General features: G+C 35.7%; 1 protein-coding gene across 7 annotated transcripts in view; it reads right to left on the bottom strand.

The window, feature by feature from the left end:
• The window catches only part of SPAG16 (sperm associated antigen 16), a 981998-nt gene that overhangs the window by 923220 nt on the left and 32409 nt on the right, over positions 1-26369 (bottom strand). For all 7 annotated transcript variants that reach the window (XM_081583025.1, XM_081583031.1, XM_081583028.1 and 4 more), the window contains 3 exons: positions 12829-12936; positions 10918-11035; positions 7210-7279 (listed from right to left, as the gene is read on the bottom strand). In XM_081583025.1, coding sequence (XP_081439151.1) covers positions 7210-7279; positions 10918-11035; positions 12829-12936 — 296 coding nt within the window. The remainder of the gene's footprint in view (positions 1-7209; positions 7280-10917; positions 11036-12828; positions 12937-26369) is intronic.

Here is a 26369-nt window from a genome sequence, read left to right as displayed (position 1 = left end):
TTCACTTAGGCTTTCTTATCTCTCCTGCTATTCTTTGGAAATCTGCATTCAGATGCATATATCGTTCCTTTTCTCCTTTTCCTTTCCCTTCTCAGCTATTTGTAGGGCCTCCTCAGACAACCATTTTGCATCTTTGCATTTTTACCCCCTGGGGATGGTTTTGATCACTGCCTGCTATACAATGTTACAAACCTGTCCATAGTTCTTCATGCACTCTGTCTATCAGATCTAATCCCTTGAATCTATTTGTCACTTCCACTGTATAATCAAAAAGGATTTGATTTAGGTCATACCTGAATGGCCTAGTGGTTTTCCTTACTTTCTTCAATTTACATCTGAATTGGCAATAAGAAGTTCATAATATGAGCCACAGTCAGCTCCCAGTCTTGTTTTTGCTAACTGTATAAAGCTTTTCTCATTGGTTGTAAAGAATGCAACCAATCTGATTTCAGTATTGACTATATGGTGATGTCCATGTGGACTACTCCCCCTTGTGTTGTTGGAAGAGGGTGTTTGCTAAGACCAGTGTGTTCTCTTGGCAGTACTCTGTTTGCCTCTGCCCTGCTTTATTTTGTACTCCAAGGCCAAACTTGCCTGTTACTCCAGGTGTTTCTTGACTTCCTACTTTTGCATTCCAGTCCCCTATGATGGAAAGGACATCATCTTTTTTTTTTTTTTTTTTTTCTTTTTGGTGTTATTTCTAGAAGATCTTGTAGGTCTTCACAGAACCATTCAATTTCAGCTTTCAGCATTAGTGGTTGGGGCATAGACTTGGGTTACTTTGATACTGAATGGTTTGCCTTGGAAACAAACTGAGATCATTCTATTGTTTTTGAGATTGCACCCAGGTACTGCATTTCAGACTCTTTTTTGACTGAGTGCTACTCCATTTCTTCTAAGGGATTCTTGCCCACAATAGTAGATATATGGTCATCTGAATTAAATTTGCCTATTCCAGTCCATTTTATTTCACTGATTCCTAAAATGTCAATGTTCACTTTTGCCATCTCCTGTTTGACCACTTTCAATTTACCTTGATTCATGGACCTAACATTCCAGGTTCCTATGCAATATTTGTTCTTTACAGCATTGGACTTACTTTCACCACCAGACACATCTACAACTGGGTGTTGCTCCCACTTTGGCTTAGCCTTCTCATCCCTTCTGGAGCTATTTCTCCACTCTTCATTTTGGGCACTAATGACCTGGGGAGTTCATCTTTCAGTGTCATATCCTTTTGCCTTTTCATACTGTTTCCCATACATAGAAGATCACTCAATCTCTTCTTATGAGAGATTCGGATTTGCTTAATTAAGAGTAATCTTTTAATATTCAGATTATGTGCCACTTTGCTGCAAACATATATAGCCTGGCTCCTCCCCACCTCCTTGGAGGTTGTTCTCTGGGTCACCTGAAATACTCTCTTCTAATATAATAACTCTCAACATTTAGATGCGTGTATTTTTTTCCTAGTCAATATCTTCTAAATTTTATCTACACATAAAAAAGTAACTTTTGATGCAACAGAAATACATATACTTTGAAAAAAATGAGGTATGGAAAAAGGTAGAAATAATCACATCACACAAAATTATGTAAACATTTCGCAGTCTCTCTCACATTTAAGAGACACGATCTGATACCACATGTCTTTATTCTTAACATTAATATTATAATATGAATGTTTCCTTATGCATGATTTTTAAAGACTTTCTAGTACTGTATGATCAACTAGATTGAAACATTCACTTGTGGTTAAGGATTAAGACTCCCGATACTCTTTTGTTAATATAAATATGAGTGCAATAAACATCACTCTGCATAGAATCTCTAGGCATCACTGAGCATAATTAATATTTCTTTAATATAAATTAAGATAGGAATGATTGAATCAAGGCTAAGAAAAAGTTTTGAATATGAGTGTGCTATATATTTCTTGTAAGCTTAATTAATTAAAAAACAATGAATAGTCATCTGGAAGTCAAATAATTTTTATTAAAAATTTACCCTTTTTCAGTCTTTCTGTATTTTAGATTTTTCCATCACTCTTTCGTAAATTAACAATACTGAGGTATAATTTACATAAAATACTTACATTTTAAGTATTCAGTTCAGTTCAGTCGCTCAGTCGTGTCCGACTCTTTGAGACCTCATGAACCGCACCACGCCAGGTCACCCTGTCCATCACCAACTCACAGAGTTTACCCAAACCCATGTCCATTGAGTCTGTGATGCCATCCAACCATCTCATCCTCTGTCGTCCCCTTTACCTCCTGCCCTCAATCCTTCCCAGCATCAGGGTCTTTTCAAATGAGTCAGCTCTTCGCATCAGGTGGCCAAAATATTAGAGTTTCAGCTTCAGCATCAGTCCTTCCAATGAATGTTCAGGACTGATCTCCTTTAGGACGGACTGGCCGGATTTCCTTGCAATCCAAGGGACTCTCGAGAGTCTACTCCACCACCGTAGTTCAAAAGCATCAATTCTTTGGAGCTCAGCTTTCTTTATAGTCCAACTCTCACATCCATACATACCAATGGAAAAAACAAAGCCTTGACTAGACAGACCTTGGTTGACAAAATAATGTCTCTGCTTTTCAATATGCTCTCTATGTTGGACATAACTTTCCTTCCAAGGAGTAAATGTCTTTTAATTTCATGGCTGCAATTACCATCTGCAGTGATTTTGGAGCCCAGAAAAATAAAGTCAGCCACTGTTTCCCCATTTATTTGCAATGAAGTGATGGGACCGGATGCCACGATCTCAGTTTTCTGAATGTTGAGCTTTAAGCCAACATTTTCACTCTCCTCTTTCACTTTCATCAAGAAGCTCTTTAGTTCTTCTTCACTTTCTACCATAAGGGTGATGTCATCTGCATATCTGAGGTTATTGATATTTCTCCCAGCAATCTTGATTCTAGCTTGTGCTTCCTCCAGCGCAGCGTTTCTCATGATATATTCTGCATGTAAGTTAAATAAGCAGGGTACAATATATAGCCTTGACATAGTCCTTTTCCTATTCGGAAACAGTCTGTTCTTCCATGTCCAGTTCTAACTGTTGCTTCCTGACCTGCATACAGGTTTCTCAAGAGGCAGGTCAGGTGGTCTGGTATTCCCATCTCTTAGAATTTTCCACAGTTTATTGTGATCCACACAGTCAAAAGCTTTTGTATAGTTAATAAAGCAGAAATAGCTGTTTTTTGGAACTCTCTTGCTTTTTCAATGATCCAGTGGATGTTGGCAATTTGATCTCTGGCTCCTCTGCCTTTTCTAAAATCAGCTTGAACATCTGGAAGTTCACCGTTCATGTATTGCTGAAGCCTGGCTTGGAGAATTTTACGCATTATTTTACTAGTGTGTGAGATGAGTGCAATTGTGCGGTAGTTTGAGCATTCTTTGGCATTGCCTTTCTTTGAGATTGGAATGAAAAACTGATCTTTTCCAGCCCTGTGACCCCTGCTGAGTTTTCCACATTTGCTGGCATATTGAGTGAAGCACTTTCACAGCATCATCATTCAGGATTTGAAATAGCTCAACTGGAATTCCATCACCTCCACTAGCTTTGTTCCTAGTGATGCTTCCTAAGGCCCACTTGACTTCACATTCCAGGATGTCTGGCTCTAGGTGAGTGATCACACCATCGTGATTATCTGGGTTGTGAAGATCTTTTTTGTACAGTTCTTCTGTGTATTCTTGCCACCTCTTCTTAATATCTTCGGCTTCTGTTAGGTCCATACCATTTCTGTCCTTTATTGAGCCTATCTTTGCATGAAATGTTCCCTTGGTATCTCTAATTTTCTTGAAGAGATCTCTAGTCTTTCCTAATCTGTTGTTTTCCTCTATTTCTTTGCACTGATCGCTGAGGAAGGCTTTCTTTTCTCTCCTTGCTATTCTTTGGAACTCTGCATTCAAATGGGTATATCTTTCCTTTTCTCATTTGCGTTTAGCTTCCCTTCTTTTCACTGCTATTTGTAAGGCCTCCTCAGACAGCCATTTTGCTTTTTTGCATTTCTTTTTCTTGGGGATCGTCTTGATTCTTGTCTCCTGTACAATGTCACAAAGCTCCGTCCATAGTTCATCAGGCACTCTGTCTATCAGATCTAGTCCCTTAAATATATTTCTCACTTCCACTCTATAGTCATAAGGAATTTGATTTAGGTCATACCTGAATGGTCAAGTGGTTTTCTCCACTTTCTTCAATGTAAGCCTGAATTTGGCAAAAAGGAGTTCATGATCTGAGCCACAGTCAGCTCCCAGTCTTGTTTTGCTGACTGTATAGAGCTTCTCCATCTTTGGCTGCAAACAATATAATCAATCTGATTTTGGTGTCGACCATCTGGTGATGTCCATGTGTTGTTGGAAGAGGGTGTTTGCTATGACCAGTGTGTTCTCTTGGCAGAACTCTTTCAGCCTTTGCCCTGCTTCATTCTGTACTCCAAGGCCAAATTTGCCTGTTACTCCAGGTGTTTCTTGACTTCCTACTTTTGCATTCCAGTCCCCTATAATGAAAAGGACATCTTTTTTGGGTGTTAGTTCTAGAAGGTCTTGTAGGTCTTCACAGAACTGTTCAACTTCAGCTTCTTCAGCGTTACTGGTCAGGGCATAGGGTTGGATTACCATGATACTGAACGGTTTGCCTTGGAAACGAACAGAGATCATTCTATCATTTTTGAGATTGCATCCAATACTGCATTTCAGACTCTTTTGTTGACTGTGATGCCTACTCCATTTCTTCTAAGGGATCCTTGCCCACAGTAGTAGATATAATGGTCATCTGAGTTAAATTCACCCATTCTAATCCATCTTAGTTAGCTGATTCCTAGAATGTCGATGTTCACTCTTGTCATCTCCTGTTTGACCACTTACAATTTGCCTTGATTCATGGACCTAACATTCCAGGTTCCTATGCAATACTGCTCTTTACAGTATTTGAACCTTGCTTCTGTCACCAGTTCCATCCACAACTGGGTGTTGTTTTTGCTTTGGCTATATCCCTTCATTCTGTCTGGAGTTATTTCTCCACTGATCTCCAGTATTATATTGGGTACGTACCGACCTGGAGAGTTCATCTTTCAGTGACCTATCTTTTTGCCTTTTCATACTGTTCATGGGGTTCTCAAGGCAAGAATACTGAAGTGGTTTGCAATTCCCTTCTCCAGTGGACCACATTCTGTCAGACTTCTCCACCATGACCTGTCCATCTTGGGTGAGTTGGGTAAGTTTTGACAAAGATAAGTAGGCATATAACCACCAAAGCAAGATACACATTTGCACTTCCTCCCAAATTATTATTTTCTTATCCTTTATATACCTTATAAACATTATTTTACAACGCTATAATTTTAGTTTTTATGCATCATTTTTTAAGAAAATTAAGAAGAAATCTTAATCTTTGTATTAAGCAGAATTTATGGGATTTCCTAGGCAAGAATACTGGAATGGGTTGCTAAGTCCTTCTCCAGGGGATCTTCCCAACCCAGGGACTGAATCCACATTTCCAGCATCTCCTACACTGGCAGGCACATTCTTTACCAGTGAGCCACCACAGGATGTTTAATGTTAATACTGTGTTACCAAGGTGTTGAAAATAATATTCAACATGTTTGTTGGATGCAAACATGTCTGTATCCAGACATGGACAGAAAGCCAATGTATCCCAGCATTGCTTGCTATCTAGAATCCGTGGTCCCCTCTCTCTCTCTTTTTTGTTTTCTACTGTTTTTGTTTTTTTGTACTGGAGTATAGTTTTGGCTCAGATGGTAAAGAATCTTCCTACAATGCGAGAGACCTAGGTTTGATCCCTGAGTTGGGAAAATACCCTGGAGGAAGGAATGGCTATCCACTCCAGTATTCTTGCCTGGAGAATTCCATGGACAGAGGAGCTTGGCAGGCTACAATCCATAGGGTCGCTAAGAGTAGGACATGACTGAGCAACTAACACTTTCACTTTTTTACTTTTCACAGTTGGTTACAATGTTGTGGTAGTTTCAGGTATATAGCAAAGTAAATCAGTTATATATATATATATATATATATATATATATATATATATATATATATATATGCAGACACACACAAACACATGTATCCACTCATTTTCAGATTATTTTCCCATACAGGTCATTGCAGAGTGTTGAGTAGAGTTCCCTGTGCTATACAAAAAGTCTTTATTAGTTATCTATTTTATATATAGTAGTGCATATAGGTCAGTCCCAATCCCCCAATTTATTCCTCCCGCTTCTTATCCCTTGGTAACCATAAGCTTGCTTTCTATATCTATAACTCTTATTTTTATTTTATAGGTAAGTCCATTTGTACCAACTTTTTAGATTCCACATATAAGATTTATAATATAATACTTGTCTTTCTCTGTCTGACTGACTTAACTCAGCATGACAGTCTCTAGAACAGCCAAAGCAATTTTGGGGAAAAAAAGAGCTGAAGGAATCAAGCTCCATGATTTCAGATTATACTACAAAGCTACAGTAATCAAAACAGTATGGTACTGGCACAAAACAGAAATATAGACCACTGGTCTCCTCTTAATCCTGTAGAGTCTTCTCTCTCTGGTAAGTATCAGGTAGTCCTGCATACCTAGCCCAGCCATTACCTAACTACTCATAGTAAACTCCCTCATAAACCAGGCCACTATTCATTGTAGCTGCCCTCTTATCTGATACCCTTTCCTACAGATTCTAGATGCTTCAACAACTTATGAACTATAGTCTTTGCCTTTTCAGTTCATACCGGACTGCCATGCTCTTCTCTACCTCCAGCTCCATAGAGTTTGGTTTGGAAATTTTCCCAAATAGCCATGGTGATTAGTGAAGTTCAACTTATACATTTTCCCTCTATCATTTGCATTTTGTGACTTGTGATGCTTTCCAATGCCTAAAAATAGTTGCCTCAAATATAGTTTTACAGTTATGTATGAGGAGAAGGCTAGTCTGGTACCAGGTACTCCATCAGGGCCAGAAGCAGAAGCAGTAAAAAAAAAAAAATAGTTTACCCCTATTTTTCTCTAAAAGTAATTTATACAATTTCCTATTCTATCTTTCCTCTTGATCTTTTCATTTACATTTTAGTTTATGAAAACTACCATACCATGTATTTACTCCTGGTGAATAATTACTCAAATGAATAACTTGAGTTCTGACAAGACTGAGAAATCACCAAGCAATAATAAATTAGTTTTTTCATATTGAATTTTACCTCTAAATTCAGGAGGATGGTAACTATGCCCTATTTCCATACTCTTCAGTGTTTCTTGAAGTCCAGAAATCTAAAAAGTAAAATCCAAAGGTAAGAGGTTATATGCTAAATGACTCCAAAATGGGTTCAAATGCTTAAATACTGATTAAAAATATAGGAAATATTATCTCTCTTGCATTAATTCCTATGTATTTTAAAATTTTAAATATTAATTGCAATAAAAGAAAACATAATTTTAAGTCTAAATTCAAATTCACAGCAAGAATTAAGTATCTATTATGGGTAAATATTTGAAACATTTATTTCACAGCATAGTTTCCTGAACCATGCATACTCACCACGCACTTTTAATAATAATTATTCAGGTCTCTACTTTGAGTTTTCTCCTCTGCTGAAATTGCTTCACAATAGCCTAATTCATCTTCATATCCACGAAAAGATGAGGTAAATATTACTTGGGAAGTAAAATATGAAGAGACTGTTGCTATCCCAAAAACTCTTAGGTCATTTTCCACCCACAGACACTCCTTGTTTTATTAAACTTATTTTATCATTAAGAACATTTGTCAGTTTGGTGGCATACCATTTACCTATATTTCCTGAACAATAGATTTAAATTAAAAATTCAACCTTAAAAAGCTGTCTCATCCCTCATATGATTATACCAACAAAAATATCATGTTTAATTATATACAGATACACATATTTTTCTACTGTCACTGAGTAGTAGTTAATCCTTCCTTCTTTCTTTGTTTTCTTTTTTACTTTATGAACATCTCCTACTTTCTAGCACAACAAGATGCCTCAAATGCTCACCCAGCCTCATCTTGTATTTGCTTCACCCAGACTACTATCAGCCACTTCTTCAAGAAGCACCACTTCCTCTTACAGGAGAATAGTATTAGAAACTGCAGTGTCATTATTTCTAGATCCTCTCAGCAGACAGACCTAGAAATACATGTGTATATATATGTGTATATACATACACATGTATTTTAGAATATTTCCTAAATTGAACCCCATGATCCAAAAGAGATAACATGTAATTTATTATACATACATATATATATATATACTAAAAATAAATTATATTTTATCTTTTCTCAAAAATGGGGCTCTAATTCCAAATTTTGGACATTTGGGGAGATTTTGTAAAGCTGAAAATAATTAAATTACAGATGTTTTCATAAGATTTAAATAAATTTAAAAGTGACCACATTGTTTATTATCTATCAAAAGAATTTGGAAACACATACTTTTTAGACTTTTGTCATCTCACAGTATACTTTCACTCTTTTATATACAAACTAAATAGCATTAAAAATTCTACAATCTAACCCTTTTTCATACAAAGTATTTGAGAAAACACAGTAAGCTAAATGGCCATTAAGATAAGTTTTTTAAGGAAATGAAAAGGGTTGGGAAGATCTCCTGGAGAACTGCATGGACTGTATGGTCCATGGGGTCACAAAGACTGAGCGACTTTCACTTTCACTTCACTTTCAAGGAAATGACAATGAACGAGAGACAGGTCAATGAGGTCAGCGATGTTAAGGATCTTATAGATGCTGCGGCACAAGCCATAGAATAAGCAAGTTATATTAGGTTCACACTCAAAAGAACCACCCAGAACCATGTACCTAAGCACCAGGAATATAACCAAACCAGTCACACTATGCTAGAAAGTGACGGCCAAGAGGACACCATGTAGAATTTGGGCCAGTGAATACATAAATGTCTATTGTACCAGGTGTCATCTGGGAAGAGTGAGAAGAGGAGGCTATTTGAAGACAGAAAATTAACACTGATTGTTATGCTTTAGCTAAATAATCAGTTAATATAACATCCAAATACCCTATGTTAAATTCAAAGAGACTGGATAGTCTTTAATAGCAGGCTATGTTTTATTTCACCTTCAGTGGGGGTAGCAGTTCAAAGACAAAATGAGTTGTAGATAATAAAGACACAGTTCTTTACACATCTGAATGTGTAAAATTCAACACTTCCTCATAGAGAGAATGGTTTTCATTTTTAAACATGTTTTTATTTTAGATATATATCAATCATAAGGCAAGTAATTTTATCTTTGCTTAATGTGTAAGAAAAGAGACATATATATAAAATTACCTGAATGTTCAGATGGCTACATTGCAGCACAGCTAGGACTGACTCCTACCACTCCTCATCCTGAGCTTAACTAAACCAGTGGTAAACATTTTGAGACCCAAAGACTGTATATGGCCTAAATATGTCCTCAATATGGCCTTTGATCTAACTTCATATTAGAGACAAGGGAACTGATGGCCATTCAGAAAGTTAACTTATCCTTGATCACAAAGATATTGACTGGAAGATCCAGTGATAGACACAGGTGGCAGATGGAGAAATCAACAATCTGGAGGGGAGTGGAGGCACTTGCCATCATGAATGCTAGAAGGCCCTGATACCCTTGAGTAGTGAAACTTAGTATGAGTGGTCTGTCCTACTAAACACACATGGTCACTTGGGAATATATAGCCAGGTCACTGAGGAATTCCTCCCGGGAGAATAGTAACAGTAAGATGAGCATGAGAATGGGGGGAAAGGAGAGGAAGATGGTAGCAAAAGTCTAAGTTGGTTTGTGGCAGGAAAAGCAGCAGGAGCAACCTGGATCTAGCTGATAATGTTCCTGGCAATGGAAATGTGCCTCCTGTTAGAAGGCTGTGGGAACAGGTTAGATGAAAAGGAGCAAAGAGATGAAGTTCTGAAGATTTGACAATACAGTACCATAAAATTAAAAACTATTATTAAACTCTTTTTAGGCAACATTACCATTAATTCATATATTCAAGAACACACAATTAAATTTCAAGCACAAAGGAGACAAGTGATGTTTCTTACTCTAGTAACTAAAAATTACACTCAAGAAAAGATAATATACCTTTGATTAATGTATGCCTTAATTAAATCATTCATGCTTTTGCAACCATTGTGCAAACTTCTGTATCTTCTGAAAGTTTGGCCAAAAATCAGTATCTCAAGAAAAAATAAAAGAATGCTAAGCATAGTAGCAGTTTTATATTTTCTAATCAACTGTTACATATTTTCATTGTGACAAGAAACATTCTGTTTTTTTATTCTTGAACTCTATACTAGATATCCCTCACTCTATCACCCTAGGGCTAGGCCTATACAAAAATCCTAGGAGGAAAAGGGATGTCAATAGCAAAAATGACTGAAAATTGAGTCAGTAACTAGGTGTTTCAAATATTCATTTAGGAGGAAACTGCATGGACTCTCTATTCATCATCTCATCTAAGTTTCACAACAATATTAAAAGATAGGTCATTATGGCTATAAGTTATGTATGAAAAATCTGAGTTTAAAGTGTTTAGGTAAGGACCAGGTTTACAGCCGTCATAGATGGCATTTAAAACCCAGTCTAAGCGCTGTTATGTTTTAATGGCTCAGGTTTTCCCTCTAACAATATTTTAATAATCTCCTAAAAAGTTATATTTTAATTAAGTAATTTTATTTCAATAATAATCTTTGTATTTTTAAAGTGGATAAAATATTTTCCTGGATGTTTCCAAATGAATCTTTTTTACAACATGATAATTGGTGAAAATCATTTAAAATTTAACTCAGAAACAAAAACCAACATTTCTGATAATATAAAAAAATAAATGGTTAAATATCATTTTCCAGTATCTTTGATGGTCTCTTTACCTGTCCTATTGCTCTGTCCCTTTCCAAAGAGGTCAGCATTTTCTGCTTCAGTAAAGCATGGTGCTTTTCATGTAATACTCTTATAGCTGGTTCATATGATGCATAATGTAACTTCAACCTATGGAAAATAAAGGGCATCATAAAGGGTAATTGAGCTAAATCAGTGATTTCTACTTAACATTCTGAACCTCTTTCTCCTATTTTTTTGTATTTGAATGAAAAGTAAAAACCATATAAAGGTCAATACAACAGAGCCAAGAAGTATAAAAAGTATTATTTGTCAGGCAGCTTCCCAGCAACCTGGCTAGAGGTAGGACAGTCACCTTTTTCTTGAGTTGGTTAGTTCTCTATTTCCTTTTGTACTATTCAAGTATGCACCCAGAAGTCACTGCCATTCATTGACAGAAAAGAAAATTTCAGTTTATTTAATTCAAAAACAATTTTCAACAAGACAAGGGCTACAAACAGTGGATGATTAAATAGAGTGTTATTGACATCAAAATTAAGGATAATCTTGAAAACAAGTATTAATAACCTCATATTAAGAAAATTAAGTATTTTATTCCTTTGTATATATATATATTATACAATGTGTTTATTGAATATTATGCTATCTATTTTGTTCCAGACATTGTATTAGGTACTTTTATTATCACAGTTTTCACATATAAGAAACAGAATTACAATGAGCACACAAATGTAAGTGGTAGAGCCAGGCTTCCAATGTTCATTTGATTTCAAAATCCAAGCTCTTTTCATTACATTGTACTACTTCTCAATCAATGTTTTGTTAAGAGGAAAACAAACCATTTCATTTTTTTTTCTGAATTTTTATGGACTTGGAACAATTTTATAAACCAAAAAAACCAAAAAATAAGGCTAATACATGAAGCCAAAAGAATAGATTAAGTCAATGAATAAACACTCTCACACTCTCAAGGTCTTCTTTTTCCCCCAAGTTAATGCAGTCTCTCTCTTATTAAAGTGGTAGTTGTTTCTACAGGGATTCAATTAAGAAAAATCAGAAAAATGTTAATTTCTAACATACTGCTAAGTTGAAAGTATACTGATTCTGAAACTCCACAGGACAGCCTATGATTAAGATATCGTAATAGCCACAATGACCATAACCACTGCAAAATACAGCAGTTATCATGACCATCCCAAAGTCATGTTGTTCAAATGTGGCTATTTAAGTTTAAGCTTAAATTAATTATAATTAAATAAACACCAGAAATCTAATTCATCAGTTGTACTAGCCACTTTGAAAGTGCTTAGTAGAGGATATGACTAGCGACTATCATATGGGACAGTGCAGATATAAATTATTAATAACATAACAGAAAGTGCCATTGGGCAGCTCTGCCCTAGAACAAGCAAAGGAGAATTTTAGTTAGAGATAATAAATTTTTATTTTGAGGGGAAGGTGGTCAGGGGTGGTCAGCTGCTCCTGCACTTTACTTTCCATGCTTAAGAATTTGGTGAATATTGTCATGTTCCTCCAATGACCTGGTGCCTTTGCACAGCATGCTGACCCCACTCTTCAACTCTGTTAACTCATACTTTATAATTCATTTCCTTTAGATATAGGTCCCTGAACCCTCTCACTCTCCAATCTGATTGGGGTGACCACTTCTTGGCTGGCAGAGCAACAATACAGTATATTTCACTGTATTTCTGCTTAGCTACTCCCCCATCACACACCTTAATAATCCCTGGGAAGCCTAAGAGCAAGGACCCAAACTTGTTCATCTTTCTATTTCAAACACATGGTAAAGAGCCTGGCACACAGTAAATGCTCAATAAATACTCAATGAATAACTTTACCTGGAACATCCTTCTATGGCCAAATTGCTTAAAACTAATTAAATAATTATTTAATAAATATCCCAACAAATATCAGCAGCTTACCTTTTGAGGTCACTAATTAATTTGTTTTTCTCCTGGACTATTCTCTTGTGGTGCATTCGATGAAAATCACGTTCTTTCTGAGTTTTCAGCAAATCTTCTCTAGCCTTGCTGTACAAATAAAAATAACAACAACCTTAAAATTCACTGCTATTATTTTCTGAAAAAATATTGATTTACCAGTTCTAAGCCCATATGAAAATGAAAGAGGAGAGTGAAAAAGTTGGCTTAAAGCTCAACATTCAGAAAACTAAGATCATGGCATCCGGTCCCATCACTTCATGGCAAATAGATGGGGAAACGGTGGAAACAGTGGCTGACTTTATTCCTTTGGGCTCCAAAATCACTACAGATGGTGACTGCAGCCATGAAATGAAAAGACACTTACTCTTTGGAAGGAAAGTTATGACCAACCTAGAAAGCATATTAAAAAGCAGAGATATTACTTTGTCAACAAAGGTCCATCTAGTCAAGGCTATGGTTTTTCCAGTAGTCATGTATGGATGTGAGAGTTGGACTATAAAGAAAGCTGAGTGCCAAAGAATTGATGCTTTTGAACTGTGGTGTTGGAGAAGACTCTTGAGAGTCCCTTGGATTGCAAGGAGATTCAACCAGTCCATCCTAAAGGAGATCAGTCCTGGGTATTCATTGGAAGGACTGATGTTGAAGCTGAAACGCCAATACTTTGGCCACCTGATGCGAAGAGCTGCCTCATTTGAAAAGACCCTGATGCTGGGAAAGATTGAGGGCAGGAGGTGAAAGGGATAACAGAGGATGAGATGGTTGGATGGCATCACCAACTCAATGGACATGAGTTTGCGTAAACTCTGGGAGTTGGTGATAGGGAGGCCTGGAGTGCTGCAGTCCATAGGATCACAAAGAGTCAGACACTACTGAGCAACTGAACTGAACTGAATCCAGTACTGCATAATTCAAAAGATAATTGAAAATCAAAAATTCCACTATAATTTTCATTGAAATATCCCTACCAACATAGCATATATGGAGATAGGGGATGAACAAGGTAAAACCTGTAGTTTCAAAAATATCATTCATTCACACTTCATTTAAATAAAGAAAATTAAAGGTATTTTTCCACAATAGCTTACAAATCATCTATTTTCAAAGACAATATGTTTACAAAGTTGAAATATATATAAAATAGAATAATTCAAAATAATTACAAATGAACTAAAAGACATAACCAAATTTAATTCTGAACTTGCTTGAATACATGGTTAAGTGGGTTACTTAGTTCTGATCATTGTAAAAAACAAAAGCATATAAATTCTAGAAAACTCAAGATGTAAGGCATGTGAAGAGTCTACACCACCTACAGATCATATTACATATTACGAATAACTGGTAACTTAATGAGAAAAGTCTTCAATGTTAGTGCTGTGACATGGAAGCATTCTTTAACTAGATGTATCTTCTGCAGATCCCTGGCATAAAGCAAGCAAGAGCATTCTTTCTAAGCCCAAGTCATATGTGAAGAAAATTAATGGGAATGTTTCACCCACCACTACAAGTCAATTCAATATAACAGTGTAAAGTATAATTTATAACAGAAAAGTAGCTATCTAAAGTCTTAGTTAACTGACAAAGTGCTACTGCATTGAGAGTCTCACATTCTAAAAAATGGATGGACTGAATTAGAGTACTGACAGCTCACCAAAGGTTCAGAACGGAATAAATCTACCTCTCATATTTCAAAATTCAGATTCATATGAAGTAAATGGGTGCAATAGATTTCTTCTTTAGGACCTGTGTCAGAACAATCATGAGGAATGGTGACTGGGAAGCTGCCAAAGTGGTATGAGTTTAGGTTTTCAGACTTGTGATGGCACATATTATTATGATTAATAAGACTTCTTACTGCAAGATCAAGTCATACACAGAATATGGTAAAAGCGTCTTTTCCATTCTTCCATGTTTCCTTCTTTGTCCCCATCTCCCACTAATTAGGGATTATCTATGTTATTATTCATTCTACTATCAATATTGTAGCTTTGATCACATGTAAATAAACAGTGTGTCACAGTACTTCACGGTCTAACCATCTGACCCTCAACTTCATTTCCATGCCAACAATCTTAAAGGCATACAGGCAAATGTTGATTAAAAAATTCAGACTTGAAAAATCATCTGTGGAATAGTCCAACTATTAGATAAATAATTATTCTTTCCAGGTTTTAACTCTATGTGTATATGTAAGTGAAGATGGGCAAAAAAAAAAAAAAGGGAGAATTCCTCTGCCACTAAGATGTGCCTAATACTGAGTAGAGTGGTGAGTGAAAAGGAGGAGAGAGTTTAAGTAGAGTGACTGGAAAAGATAAACGGCTGAGTTGACATTTTGTTTTGCAAGCAGAACTTTATCTGAATTCCCATTCATAAAAAATATTCCCGCACATAAAAAATATTCAATAAATATTTCTGTAATTGTTATCATTATTATCATGATATTATTTATTATTTAGTATAGTATAGTAGAACAGATATATTCAATTACTCTAACAGCTACATTTATCTACCTAAATTAGGGGGCATGCCAGTTGTTAAATATGCTCTAATGAATAAAAAATATCAAGATATATGATTATTAGTAACACTGTATATCTTTATAAAAGAATTTAAACTTTATAAATATCTAGTTTGAGTCTACTAAAAGCTGTCTTATTTTCAACAACTTAATTTATTATTTAATGAGCTTATATATTTTTTATCTTATCTAAAATGTAAACCCATAATAGGTTAAAAAAAAAACAGAAAAATAATGCTGAAAGTTTCTTGGGCAGAACCACAAATGTGTAGCATTACATTAACTCACTTTTTAAATACACATTTTAAGTCTTATTGTACTCATCCCAGGAAAGAAAGCATAGGAACTGATTGAAGTATTGGACCTTAAAGCTTTTCTGACCATTAAATTGGTTTTCAGAGACTTGCTTTCTGTTTGTAAAAATGAAGTCTACTCAGTAAAACAATTTAAACTCATTTCATGGTGATGCTTCTCCTATGATGAACTTTCTGCTGCCCAGCTGCTTAATAAAAGAAAAATAGAAGTTGTACTAAAAAATAAAGTTTGAAATAATCATATCTGCAATTAATATTTAAACTATCTAGTATTTTTTCATTATATTAGTAGAGCATCTTTGTGTTTAAAAGAAAAATTTTATTAAGACAGATACAAAATACAGAAATTCTATTTCAAGTACAATGAACTTGATATTCAGTGAAACATTCTATTTAGATTTGTTCATAAAGAACACACTACTTAAATGCTTTTTCTTAATGAGATCACAGGATAACTATTTAACTTATCCATTTCAAGAAAGCAGCAAACCAAAATATATAAATGAAATATAAAATAGCAAGATACTCATATTTTTCACACTATAAAAGCACTGTTCCCAAAACTCCGTGTTTAACATATAAATGTAATTTAATAGTGTACTCTAAAAAGTTATTTTTAGCTGAATGCTCCCAGTAAAATAATTTTTATTAACTGAATAGATTTAACTAAGTATTTTGGAGTGATCATTTAATAATAGATTTGTTGAGTTATTCTGTTTCCATAATTTGGCAAAAGGTACCATATAAACATTTTCTGGTTTACATGCACCAATCAAAGTAGGCCATCTTTGTTGTGTATTTTTCTCACATGTAAACTTGAATCAAAGTGATTTTTGATAACAGTAAAATTACCAACTATTTCATTCTCTTCAATTGGTTAGAAATAAATTAGCTTAACCCACTACAATTAATATTGGAATAATTATCAGATGGTAAAAATGCCACACAACTATATGAGATGCAAACTTCCATTATATTCTTAACCAAAAAAAGACAGGGATACACCCCTGTCTGTAAAAAATACCTTCTTAATTTAATAAGCAATTACCTAAACACTAAAGCATAAAACTTTATGGGCCCCATTATTATCTTTATCCACAGTGTGTGTTTCTGAAAGTCATTAAATTAAATAGGTCTTCAGAAAAGCAGGGTACTCTCTGACCTTTCACAGAAGTGAATTTTGTAAGTGAAATTAGGGTCCGTTAGTAAAGCACCTAATATTTTCTTAATATTAATAGCCGTTAATTTTCCTTATGTCCATATTTTCTGACAGAAGATAAAATCAAGCATTTCATTAATTTTAAGATGGTAGATTTTTATCTTCTATTTAGTAATTCCAGTCAGTATTATTACTGCCTAATCTTTAGGGCTCTCAATAAAACTTTTCTGGTCTGCACTGTATTTTCTTAACACAAAAGCCCAGCAAAGGAAGACAGTATTCTTAACGAGCAAGACTTAATTCCATAGTAAGTTATTTAAATTACCATCATAAAAGGGAAAGGATGCCTACTCCCAAGGAATACTATGAAAGAGGCAAAAATCATCAATCAACTACTCGAAAAATCATTAGAAACTTAACTAAAGCTAAATGCTAAAAACATACATTCACATAAGCCCCTCATATTTGTCAGGCACAGCTACAAGACCTGAGTATATACTGAGCACAAGATAATTCCCTATCATATGGAGCTCATAATGTAACAAAAAGTGAATATATTAGATAATTAGATGTAAAAGACACAAATATCAAGCTTCTTCACAAATAGACAGTATTTAAGATAATCTAATAACTGGAATGAGATATACAAATAGAACACTAAAAAGTATGAATACATCAATCCATCCCCCTAAAATGTATGGATATAAAAATATATGTTTATACACACACATACACATTCTTCCCAAATTTTAACAGATTGGACTCAATCTTAATCCTAATCCCACCCCAGTCTTTCAATAAAAAATGACAAAGTGAATCTAAAATTTATATGAAAATACAGGATCTAGAATAGCTAAACAATCTTTAAAAAAGAAAAACAAAGTTGGAAGCCTAATCTATCTGACTTTCAGAACTTAAACTTGCAGCAAACAAGAGTGTGGTATTAGCATTAGCATAAGGATAAACAAATAGGTGAATGGAACAGAATATAGAAACAGACCCACAATTATAGGGTGAAATTGATTTCCAACAAAAATGCCAAAGAAATTCAATGAAGGATGAAAACTCTTTCTAAGAATGGTTATGGAATAATGAATATTTATTGAAAAGAAAATTAATCTCTAGCTCCTACCTCACAGAATGTACAAAAATTAAAGTAGGCCGAAAATACAAGTTATAAATCTTTAAAGGTTTTAGAAGAAAAGAGAGTATTTCTTTAACCTGGAAGTAGGCAATGGTATCTTAGCCAAAATGTCAAAAGCAGTATTCTAAAAAAGATAAATTAAGACTTTATCAAAATTTAAACCTTCTGCTCATCCAAAGACACCATTAAGAGATTGAAGAATTCAGCCATAAACTAGAAAAAATATTCAAAATATTCTAACAAAGGATTTGTATCCAAAATATATAAAGAACTCTTAAAACTCACAAATAGAACAACTGATGCAACAATAAAACAGGCAAAAGACTTACACAGAAAGCATCATATTCAAAATACTCTGACAAAGGATTTATATCCAATATATAAAGAACTCTTACAACTCACAAATAGGACAACTAATGCAACAAAAAACAGGCAAAAGACTTACACAGAAAGCAGGATGGATGAATGGCCAATAAGCACAAAAAAATATTATCAGTCTCATTAGTCATCAGGAAAATGAATATCAAAACTACAACAAGTTGCCATTATACAACCACTAAAATGGCTGAAATTTAAAAGTCTGACAAAACTCAACGTTCGTGATAATGTGAAGCAATTAAAGCTCTCATATATTTCTTTTGAGAACGTAAAATGACTCAACTTGAATGCTGGAAAATGGACTAGCAGTTTCTTAAACGTCTACCCTTTATAAAATTACATTCTCAAACAAGTCATTCCTAAAGGAAATCAACCCAGAATATTCACCGGAAGAACTGATGCTGAAGCTGAAGCTCCAATACTTTGGCCACCTGATACGAAGAGTCGACTCATTGGAAAAGACTCTGATGCTGGGAAAGATTGAAGGCAAAAAGGAGAAGGGGGCAACAGAGGATGAGATGGTTAGATACCATCACTGACTCAATGGACATGAATTTGAGCAAACTCCAGGAGACAGTGGAGGACAGGGAAGCCTGACATGCTGCAGTCCAAGGGAGCACAAAGGAACATGACTTAGCAACTGAACAAGTTTTTACCAAAAAGAGAGAAAACACACATTCACAAAAAGAGAGAAAACACACTTTCACAAAAAGACTTGTACACAAACGTTCATAGCAGTATCATTCACAATAACTATAGGTGGAAACAACTCAATAGAAAAAGGGTAATAAATAAATTCTGGTATACACTATACAATAAGACACTCAGTTCAGTTCAGTTCAGTCGCTCAGTCATGTCCGACTCTTTGCGACCCCATGAATTGCAGCATGCCAGGCCTCCCTGTCCATCACCAACTCCCGGAGTTTACCCAAACTCATGTCCATCAAGTCAGTGATGCCATCCAACCATCTCATCCTCTGTCGTCCCCTTCTCCTCCCGCCCCCAATCTTTCCCAGCATTAGGGTCTTTTCCAATGAGTCAACCCTTCGCATGAGGTGCCCAAAGTATTGGAGTTTCAGCTTCAACATCAGACCTTCCAATGAACACCCAGGACTGATCTCCTTTAGGATGGACTGGTTGGATCTCCTTGCAGTCCAAGGGACTCTCAAGAGTCTTCTCCAACACCACAGTTCAAAAGCATCAATTCTGCGGTGCTCAGCTTTCTTCACCGTCCAACTCTCACATCCATACATGACCACTGGAAAAACCATAGCCTTGACTAGACAGACTTTTCTTGGCAAAGTAGTGTCTCTGCTTTTAAATATGCTATCTAGGTTGGTCATAACCTTCCTTCCAAGGTGTAAGTGTCTTTTAATTTCACGGCTGCAATCTTAGCAATTAATAATTTAGATATCATCACCGACTCAATGGACATGAATTTGAGCAAACTCCGGGAGATAGTGGAGGACAGGGAAGCCTGGCATGCTGCAGTCCATGGGGTCGCAAGAGTCGGACACGACTGAGCAACTGAACTGAATTAGCAATCAAAGGGAAAAACTTACTCATAAATGAAAATATCACAGATAAATTTTACAGAATTTAGATGAGCACTAGAAGCCAAACACAAAGAAATCAACATTCTGTGATTCCATTTATGAAGTTCTCCAACTGGCAAAACTAACCTAAAGTGGAATATAAAATCAGAACATTAATTGCCAGGGCAGGGAATGACAAAGAAGGGACACAAAAGAAATCCGTGGATAAACAGCAATGTTCTATATTATGAGTTGGCAGGTTACAAGACTTCATTTGTTTGTCAAAATCATGTAGCTAAGATATTCACATTTCAATTTATACAAAGTATAAGTCAAAAAATGATAAAAATAATAAATGGAATGTAGGGCAGAGTGTTGATGGAAACAAATGAAATAATGGCAGAAAGTTGATAAGTGTTGAAACTGTCTGCCTGGCTCATGAGGTTCGTTATCCTATTTTGTTTATTTTCTACACGATTGATATTTGTTTAGAATTAAAAACTTAATATATGTAAACAAACAAATAAATTGCCTTATACCTAACTTCTGGAAAAGTTACCACTCTTGGGTCTTTCTTCAGTGTTACTGACGCTGCTAATAATAAAGTTGATGAAGATGATAATGCTATTCCACCCACTTAATAATACTGTGTACTAGATACAATGCTCATTACACTGTGATAAATAAGACAAGCACAGTCTTTATTTCTCAGATGTATAAACAAAATGAATAAGAAAATAAAACATATATATATATGTGTATGTATATATATATATCCATAAACTGTAGTGAGTGTTCTGAAAGGAGAAAAAAGAAAAAGGATGTTTTAATATAGAATATTGATTTAATCCTTCTGAAAGTGTAAATCGCTCAGTCGTGTCTGACTCTTTGCAACACCATGAACTATACATACAGTCCATGGAATTCTCCAGGTCAGAATTCTGGAATGGGTAGCCTTTCCCTAGGGGATCTTCCCAACCCAGGGATAGAACTCAGGTCTCCTGCTTTGCAGGCAGATTCTTTACCAGCTGAGCCAACTTACTGAGCACTTATCATGTGATAGATACTGGGTTAAACACTGTAAAATGATGCCCTCAAGGATAATGTCACCCCACTCACATATGTGAAAACTGAGAGATAATTATATTCTTATAGCTAATAATTAGCAGACAGCATGCATTTGTGCTACTCTTCCTTGATACCTGACCTGATATTATTATCTATCCTGAGTAAAAGTTTGATGGGGGTTAGTAAGTAATGAAGATTTTGATAACAATATATGTGTTCCTTTCAAGGACCTAATTGTTCCATAAGGAGCTTGTCTGACTTATTATTATGTTGTAACGAGATAAGTCAGCCTATAAGATTATGCAGGATATGATGCTCTCCCTAGTTCCATTATGTCCCTCCATCCAGTCTACTTTTCATACAGGAGCTACTTTACATTATGATTCTCCTCAAAACTATCCATTAGCCTCACATCCCACTTGGAGAAAAAAAAGAAAATTCTAACAAAGGCCTCTACCACTTACCCAAAGGATCTAGTCACTATGGTCACCTTACTCATCCTCCAACAAGCTAAGCCATCTCAACATAGGTTCTTTGTATTTCCTTTTCCTTCTGGCTGGAATTCCCTTCTCCCAAGTTGACACATGGCCTTCTCCTTCAGTCTTTCCAGATAACTGAGAGGACTTCTCTCACTATCCTGTATAAAGCAGTGTGTCATTTATTTGTCTCCTTTACTTGTGTTCTTTTTCTGCATAGCACCTACGGTCACCTGATTCAACACGTTCTGTCAACATCCACGTGTAGTTAGTGGCCATCTCAATGGACAGCACACCCTGGAGAGCTGACAGCATGAAAGTAAGCTTGTCTGTGAGGCGGAAGAAGGAGGCAGAAAAGCTCACTCTCACAGCATGGGAGGGAGAAGAAGAATGAAAAATAGGGTGCACACTTGACTAGAATAGTCAGGGTGAAAGCCAAACTGCAGAATATTAAGTACAAGTCCAATGTCGCTTTTAGTAGTAAGGCATACAATTAAGAATAGTTGCAATGTCTGCATCAGGGGTCTCCTGCCTCTGGGATCTAATGTCTGATAATCCGAGGTGGAGTTAATGTAATAAAAACAGAAATAATGTGCACAAAAAATGTAATGCGCTTGAATCATCCTGAAACCATCCCTCCCACCCCGACAAGTACATTGAAAATTGTCTTCCATGAAACCAGTCCCTGGTGCCTAGAAGGTTGGGGACCACTCGTCTACATTATACATTAGCAAGAGACACAAAATGCTAGTCAAGATACAAAACAAAATCAAAGTTTCAAATCAATAAAATCCATAATCTTGTATTCACCTCAGATTGAGGTCAATATTGTGGCAGGTCAGCTATCAAATAAAACAAGGTTTATGAAATAATGTCTTAACTGTGAAAGATATCTCTAAGTGATGTTTTTAGTGTTCATGCAACTAACATTTTTCTGCAAATATGAGAGGTCACTTCAATTCTAGACCTCTGAACTTAAAATAATTTGTTGGGGCTCCCCTGGTGGCTCAGTGGTGGAGAATCCGCCTGCCAATGTGGGACACACACAGGTTTGACCTCTGATCCAGGAAGATCCCACATGCCACAGAGCAACTAAGCCCATGTGCCACAAGTACTGAGCCTCTGCTCTAGAGCCTGGGAGCTGCAGCTACTGAGCCCATGTACCGCAACTACTGAAGCCCGTGTGCCCTAGAGACCCTGCTCCACAGCAAGAGAAGCTCTGCAATGAGAAGCCCACACACCACAACTAGAGAGTAGCCCCCGGCTCGTCACAACTAGAGAAAAGCCCATGCAGCAATGAAGACCCAGCACAGCAAAATATAAATAAATAAATAAATAAAATTACCAAAAACTAACAATTGGGCCACATTTCAATATAAAAGTACAATTAGATTCTAATCCTCCAACAAAGAATGTTAAACTACTCCTCATATCATTCCTCTCCAGTATCTAGTATGCAATATTAGTATATTCAATGTAACTATGAACCTTTTTAATAATGTTATTTTTCCTTTAAAAACACCTATAAAGTAATTTTCCAAGCAGTTTTGTCCCAAACTTTTCCATATAAATATATAATTGACACATAACATTATATCAGTTTCAGCTATATAATATACTGACTGGATGTTTACATATATTGCAAGATAATCACGATAAGTCTGGTTAACATCCACCAGTATACATACAGATATACCATACACCAAATTTTACATCTTAAAAGATAATCTACATTTGCAGCAAATAAGGGAAAGCCTCTGTTCTAAAACTGCCATTGCTTAGAACAGAGAAAAATACAATTTCTTTTTTAATTATAGCAACTCAATTATTTTACAGTGAAATATGTTCCCTTTTCATTTCTTCCTCATGCTTCATCATTGCCGATTTCAAAAATAATAATGATGTGATAATTTTTAAAGATCTAGGGATGACCGTCTTTAGAGATATTGATAATAATAGCTGACATTTTCAAAGCACTTTGTGATTTACACAGCTCTTTAATGTAGACTGTCTTGTTTAATTATCACATTACTCCCTAGGAGTTAATAATATTATGCATAATTATTCCCAGTATAACAATAAGGAAACTGAGTTAATAAGTAGCAGAATATTGGAAGCCAGGTATTTGAACTTTTAGTACAGTACTCTTTCCATGGGAAATTTCCCCTAGATAAATATTAAGCTTATACTTATATGATTTTGCTGATTTTTCCAGATATATCACTAAATGCTACCATTTTAATCAAGATAATATAAAACACATCTGTAACCTCTTTTTACATATTAAATATTAATTATTATTATTAGCATTTGACACTATATTCATCTTGCTTTAAGAAATAGGCTTAATCTTAAAAAAGTAAACTTTAATGTAAACTCCTTAAAGAGAATCCCATATTTAACACTTAATTGTTACTGGGAAAACATCCTCACAAGTCAAACTGAAAAACCTGTGTGATACGCCTTTGCAGAAAAATCTCCCCGACCTCGTCTGCGTCATAAAAAAGTCTTTCCCAATCCAGGGCTTGGCCCAGGACTCAAGGATCCTGAGAAATGCCGTGGAATTCAGTTCTCGGTGGATCAGGGCTGTAATGGATGTTGGGGAAGAGACAGACGCATTCTCACACATGTAAGGAGACCTGCTGTGTGGTGTGTGTCATGTGCTATGAGGTCTATCTCCAACAGACCATTAAGGGATACAGAATGAAAGGACATGTCTCCTATAGAACGCGACAACCTTGTGAATCTTCAGACATTTACCCCTACCTATCCATTTATGAGAAAACTAAGACCCAAGGATGAGGGTCTGATCCAAGATGTCTGTGTGATCCAAGCCAATAAGGTCCCCGGCTCAGACTGTTGAAGTTGGAGCTAGAGGACACAACTGTGAAGATGAACGCCCAGCCAAGGCCAGGACCAGAGGAAAGAGTGTGGGGCCTTGTGTGAAATGCAAGCAAGCCTCCCTCTCGGGGCCTTTCTATACAAATATATCTATGGGAAGAAAGATGTATGGGAAGAAACTTTCTTCAAATCTGTGGCTACTCCAGTGCTTTCCAATAAATGCCCTCTATCTCTTAAAAAAGAAAAAAAAAAAAACTTGTGTGATGAGACTTACAGTTTGGGGCAAACTTGTAGCATGACAGAAGTAGTTTTGGGAATTTTGTACAAAATGTCAGTCTCCATTCTCTGAGAATGCATCCAACAAAACAGGAAATAGGTGTCATCAAAAAGGGCTGTGAAGCAAAATGTGCTTAATACTCATTCAATGATATAAATGTTAAGCATTTATAAAGGATCAAGCAGCTTTCCTTCAGACTTTCCATGTCAGGTAGATTAAACTAAATAAATATTTTCCTTTTCTAATTTGTGTAAGTTTAATTCTATTGAGTAAGATCGATTTGAGAGATAATATAAGACCACTGAAACTAAAATTATATTTTAGTAAATACATGTAAATCTTAAAAACATTTACTAACCTGATATTTTAGTAAACATGAATAAGAGATAGATTTCACTTGAGTGATATCTACATGAATCATGCTTTTTGACATTAAGTTAATAATTTACACAGGTAATAGGTTGTATCATTTTGATTATAGTTATTAAATATAATAGTCAATAAAGAACCAGTAAAAAAATATTATTTCATATTACTGGGACAAATCTCACTGCAGAAAAAAGGCTCTATCTATTCAAAAGAAATTAGCAAACTCAAGCAATAATTCAAAGGAGGTCAAGATCTGAAACAGTATGCCAGGCAGCACTCTGAAAAATCTGCTGTGTCAAACTCCCAGTGCATCCATTAGGCATCTATACAGAATCACAGTGAGTGTCAGAGCCAAGAGTGCAAACCACTTCTGAGAAGTGCAACTGAGAATAGAGAGGAGGCTGGCTCTAGTAGCATCATTCTGTGGATCATCATACACTTCTATCCAAAACTCCAAATAGTATATGCATAGATAATATGATTAAGGAAGAAATGGCAACCCACTCCTGTACTCCTGCCTGGAGAATTCCACGGACAGAGGAGCCTGGCAGGCTACCATCCATGGGATCACAAGAGTCAGACATGACTGAGTGTCTAACACACACACACAGATAATATGAAATTTGTATAACTTGCAAAATACAATTCTACAAGTGAATATAATGACTGAATAAACAATCATACACATTATTTTTATTTCAGCTCAGTTCAGTCGCTCAGTTGTGTCCAACTCTTTGCTACCCCATGAATTGCAGCACGCCAGGTCTCCCTGTCCATCACCAACTCCCGGAGTTTACCCAAACTCATGTCCATTCTGTCAGTGATACTGCCACCTTTCAAAAGTAGAAGCTTATTTTAAATGTTTCCTTCCATTTGCAATACAGTCTTGTTTCTTTAAGCTTTTTTTACAAAGTTCTTACAAATACTATGTTCCTATATGGTAGTTCTGTTTATCTAATTTTTTGTTTTAATATGATTCTTTTAACAGAAAGAGAAACCCCTCTTTAAATGTTCAATAAAAATTAATGAACAAAGCATAAACTGTCTCTATTCCATATCTAAGTATTGATTTTTCATCTAACATTGTCTTAGATGAGTAGATTCACCTCAAGTCAACACATTCACATATTTGTCTTTGTCAGAATAACACTGCCCATTTATCTAAATCTGTTTGCCAAAAAATTGCTTGTCTTTCATTAATTTTAGAATTAGAGAAACCTGCAGAGATATTTGCTTTCTGTTAAGTTTCTGCACTGTGCATAAATTCATGCTGCTGCTAAGTCGCTTCAGTCGTGTCCGACTCTGCGCGACCCCATAGACAGCAGCCCACCAGGCTCCCCCGTCCCTGGGATTCTCCAAGCAAGAACACTGGAGTGGGTTGTCATTGCCTTCTCCAATGCATGAAAGTGAAAAGTGAAAGTGAAGTCGTTCAGTCGTGTCC

This window comes from Giraffa tippelskirchi, chromosome 3 (assembly GCF_054371585.1).
Source record: "Giraffa tippelskirchi isolate mGirTip1 chromosome 3, T2T-mGirTip1v1.2.pri, whole genome shotgun sequence".
NCBI classification, from domain to species: Eukaryota; Metazoa; Chordata; class Mammalia; order Artiodactyla; family Giraffidae; genus Giraffa; species Giraffa tippelskirchi.
Note: the sequence above shows the minus strand (reverse complement) of the source record. Positions and strands in the feature narration are given on the sequence as shown.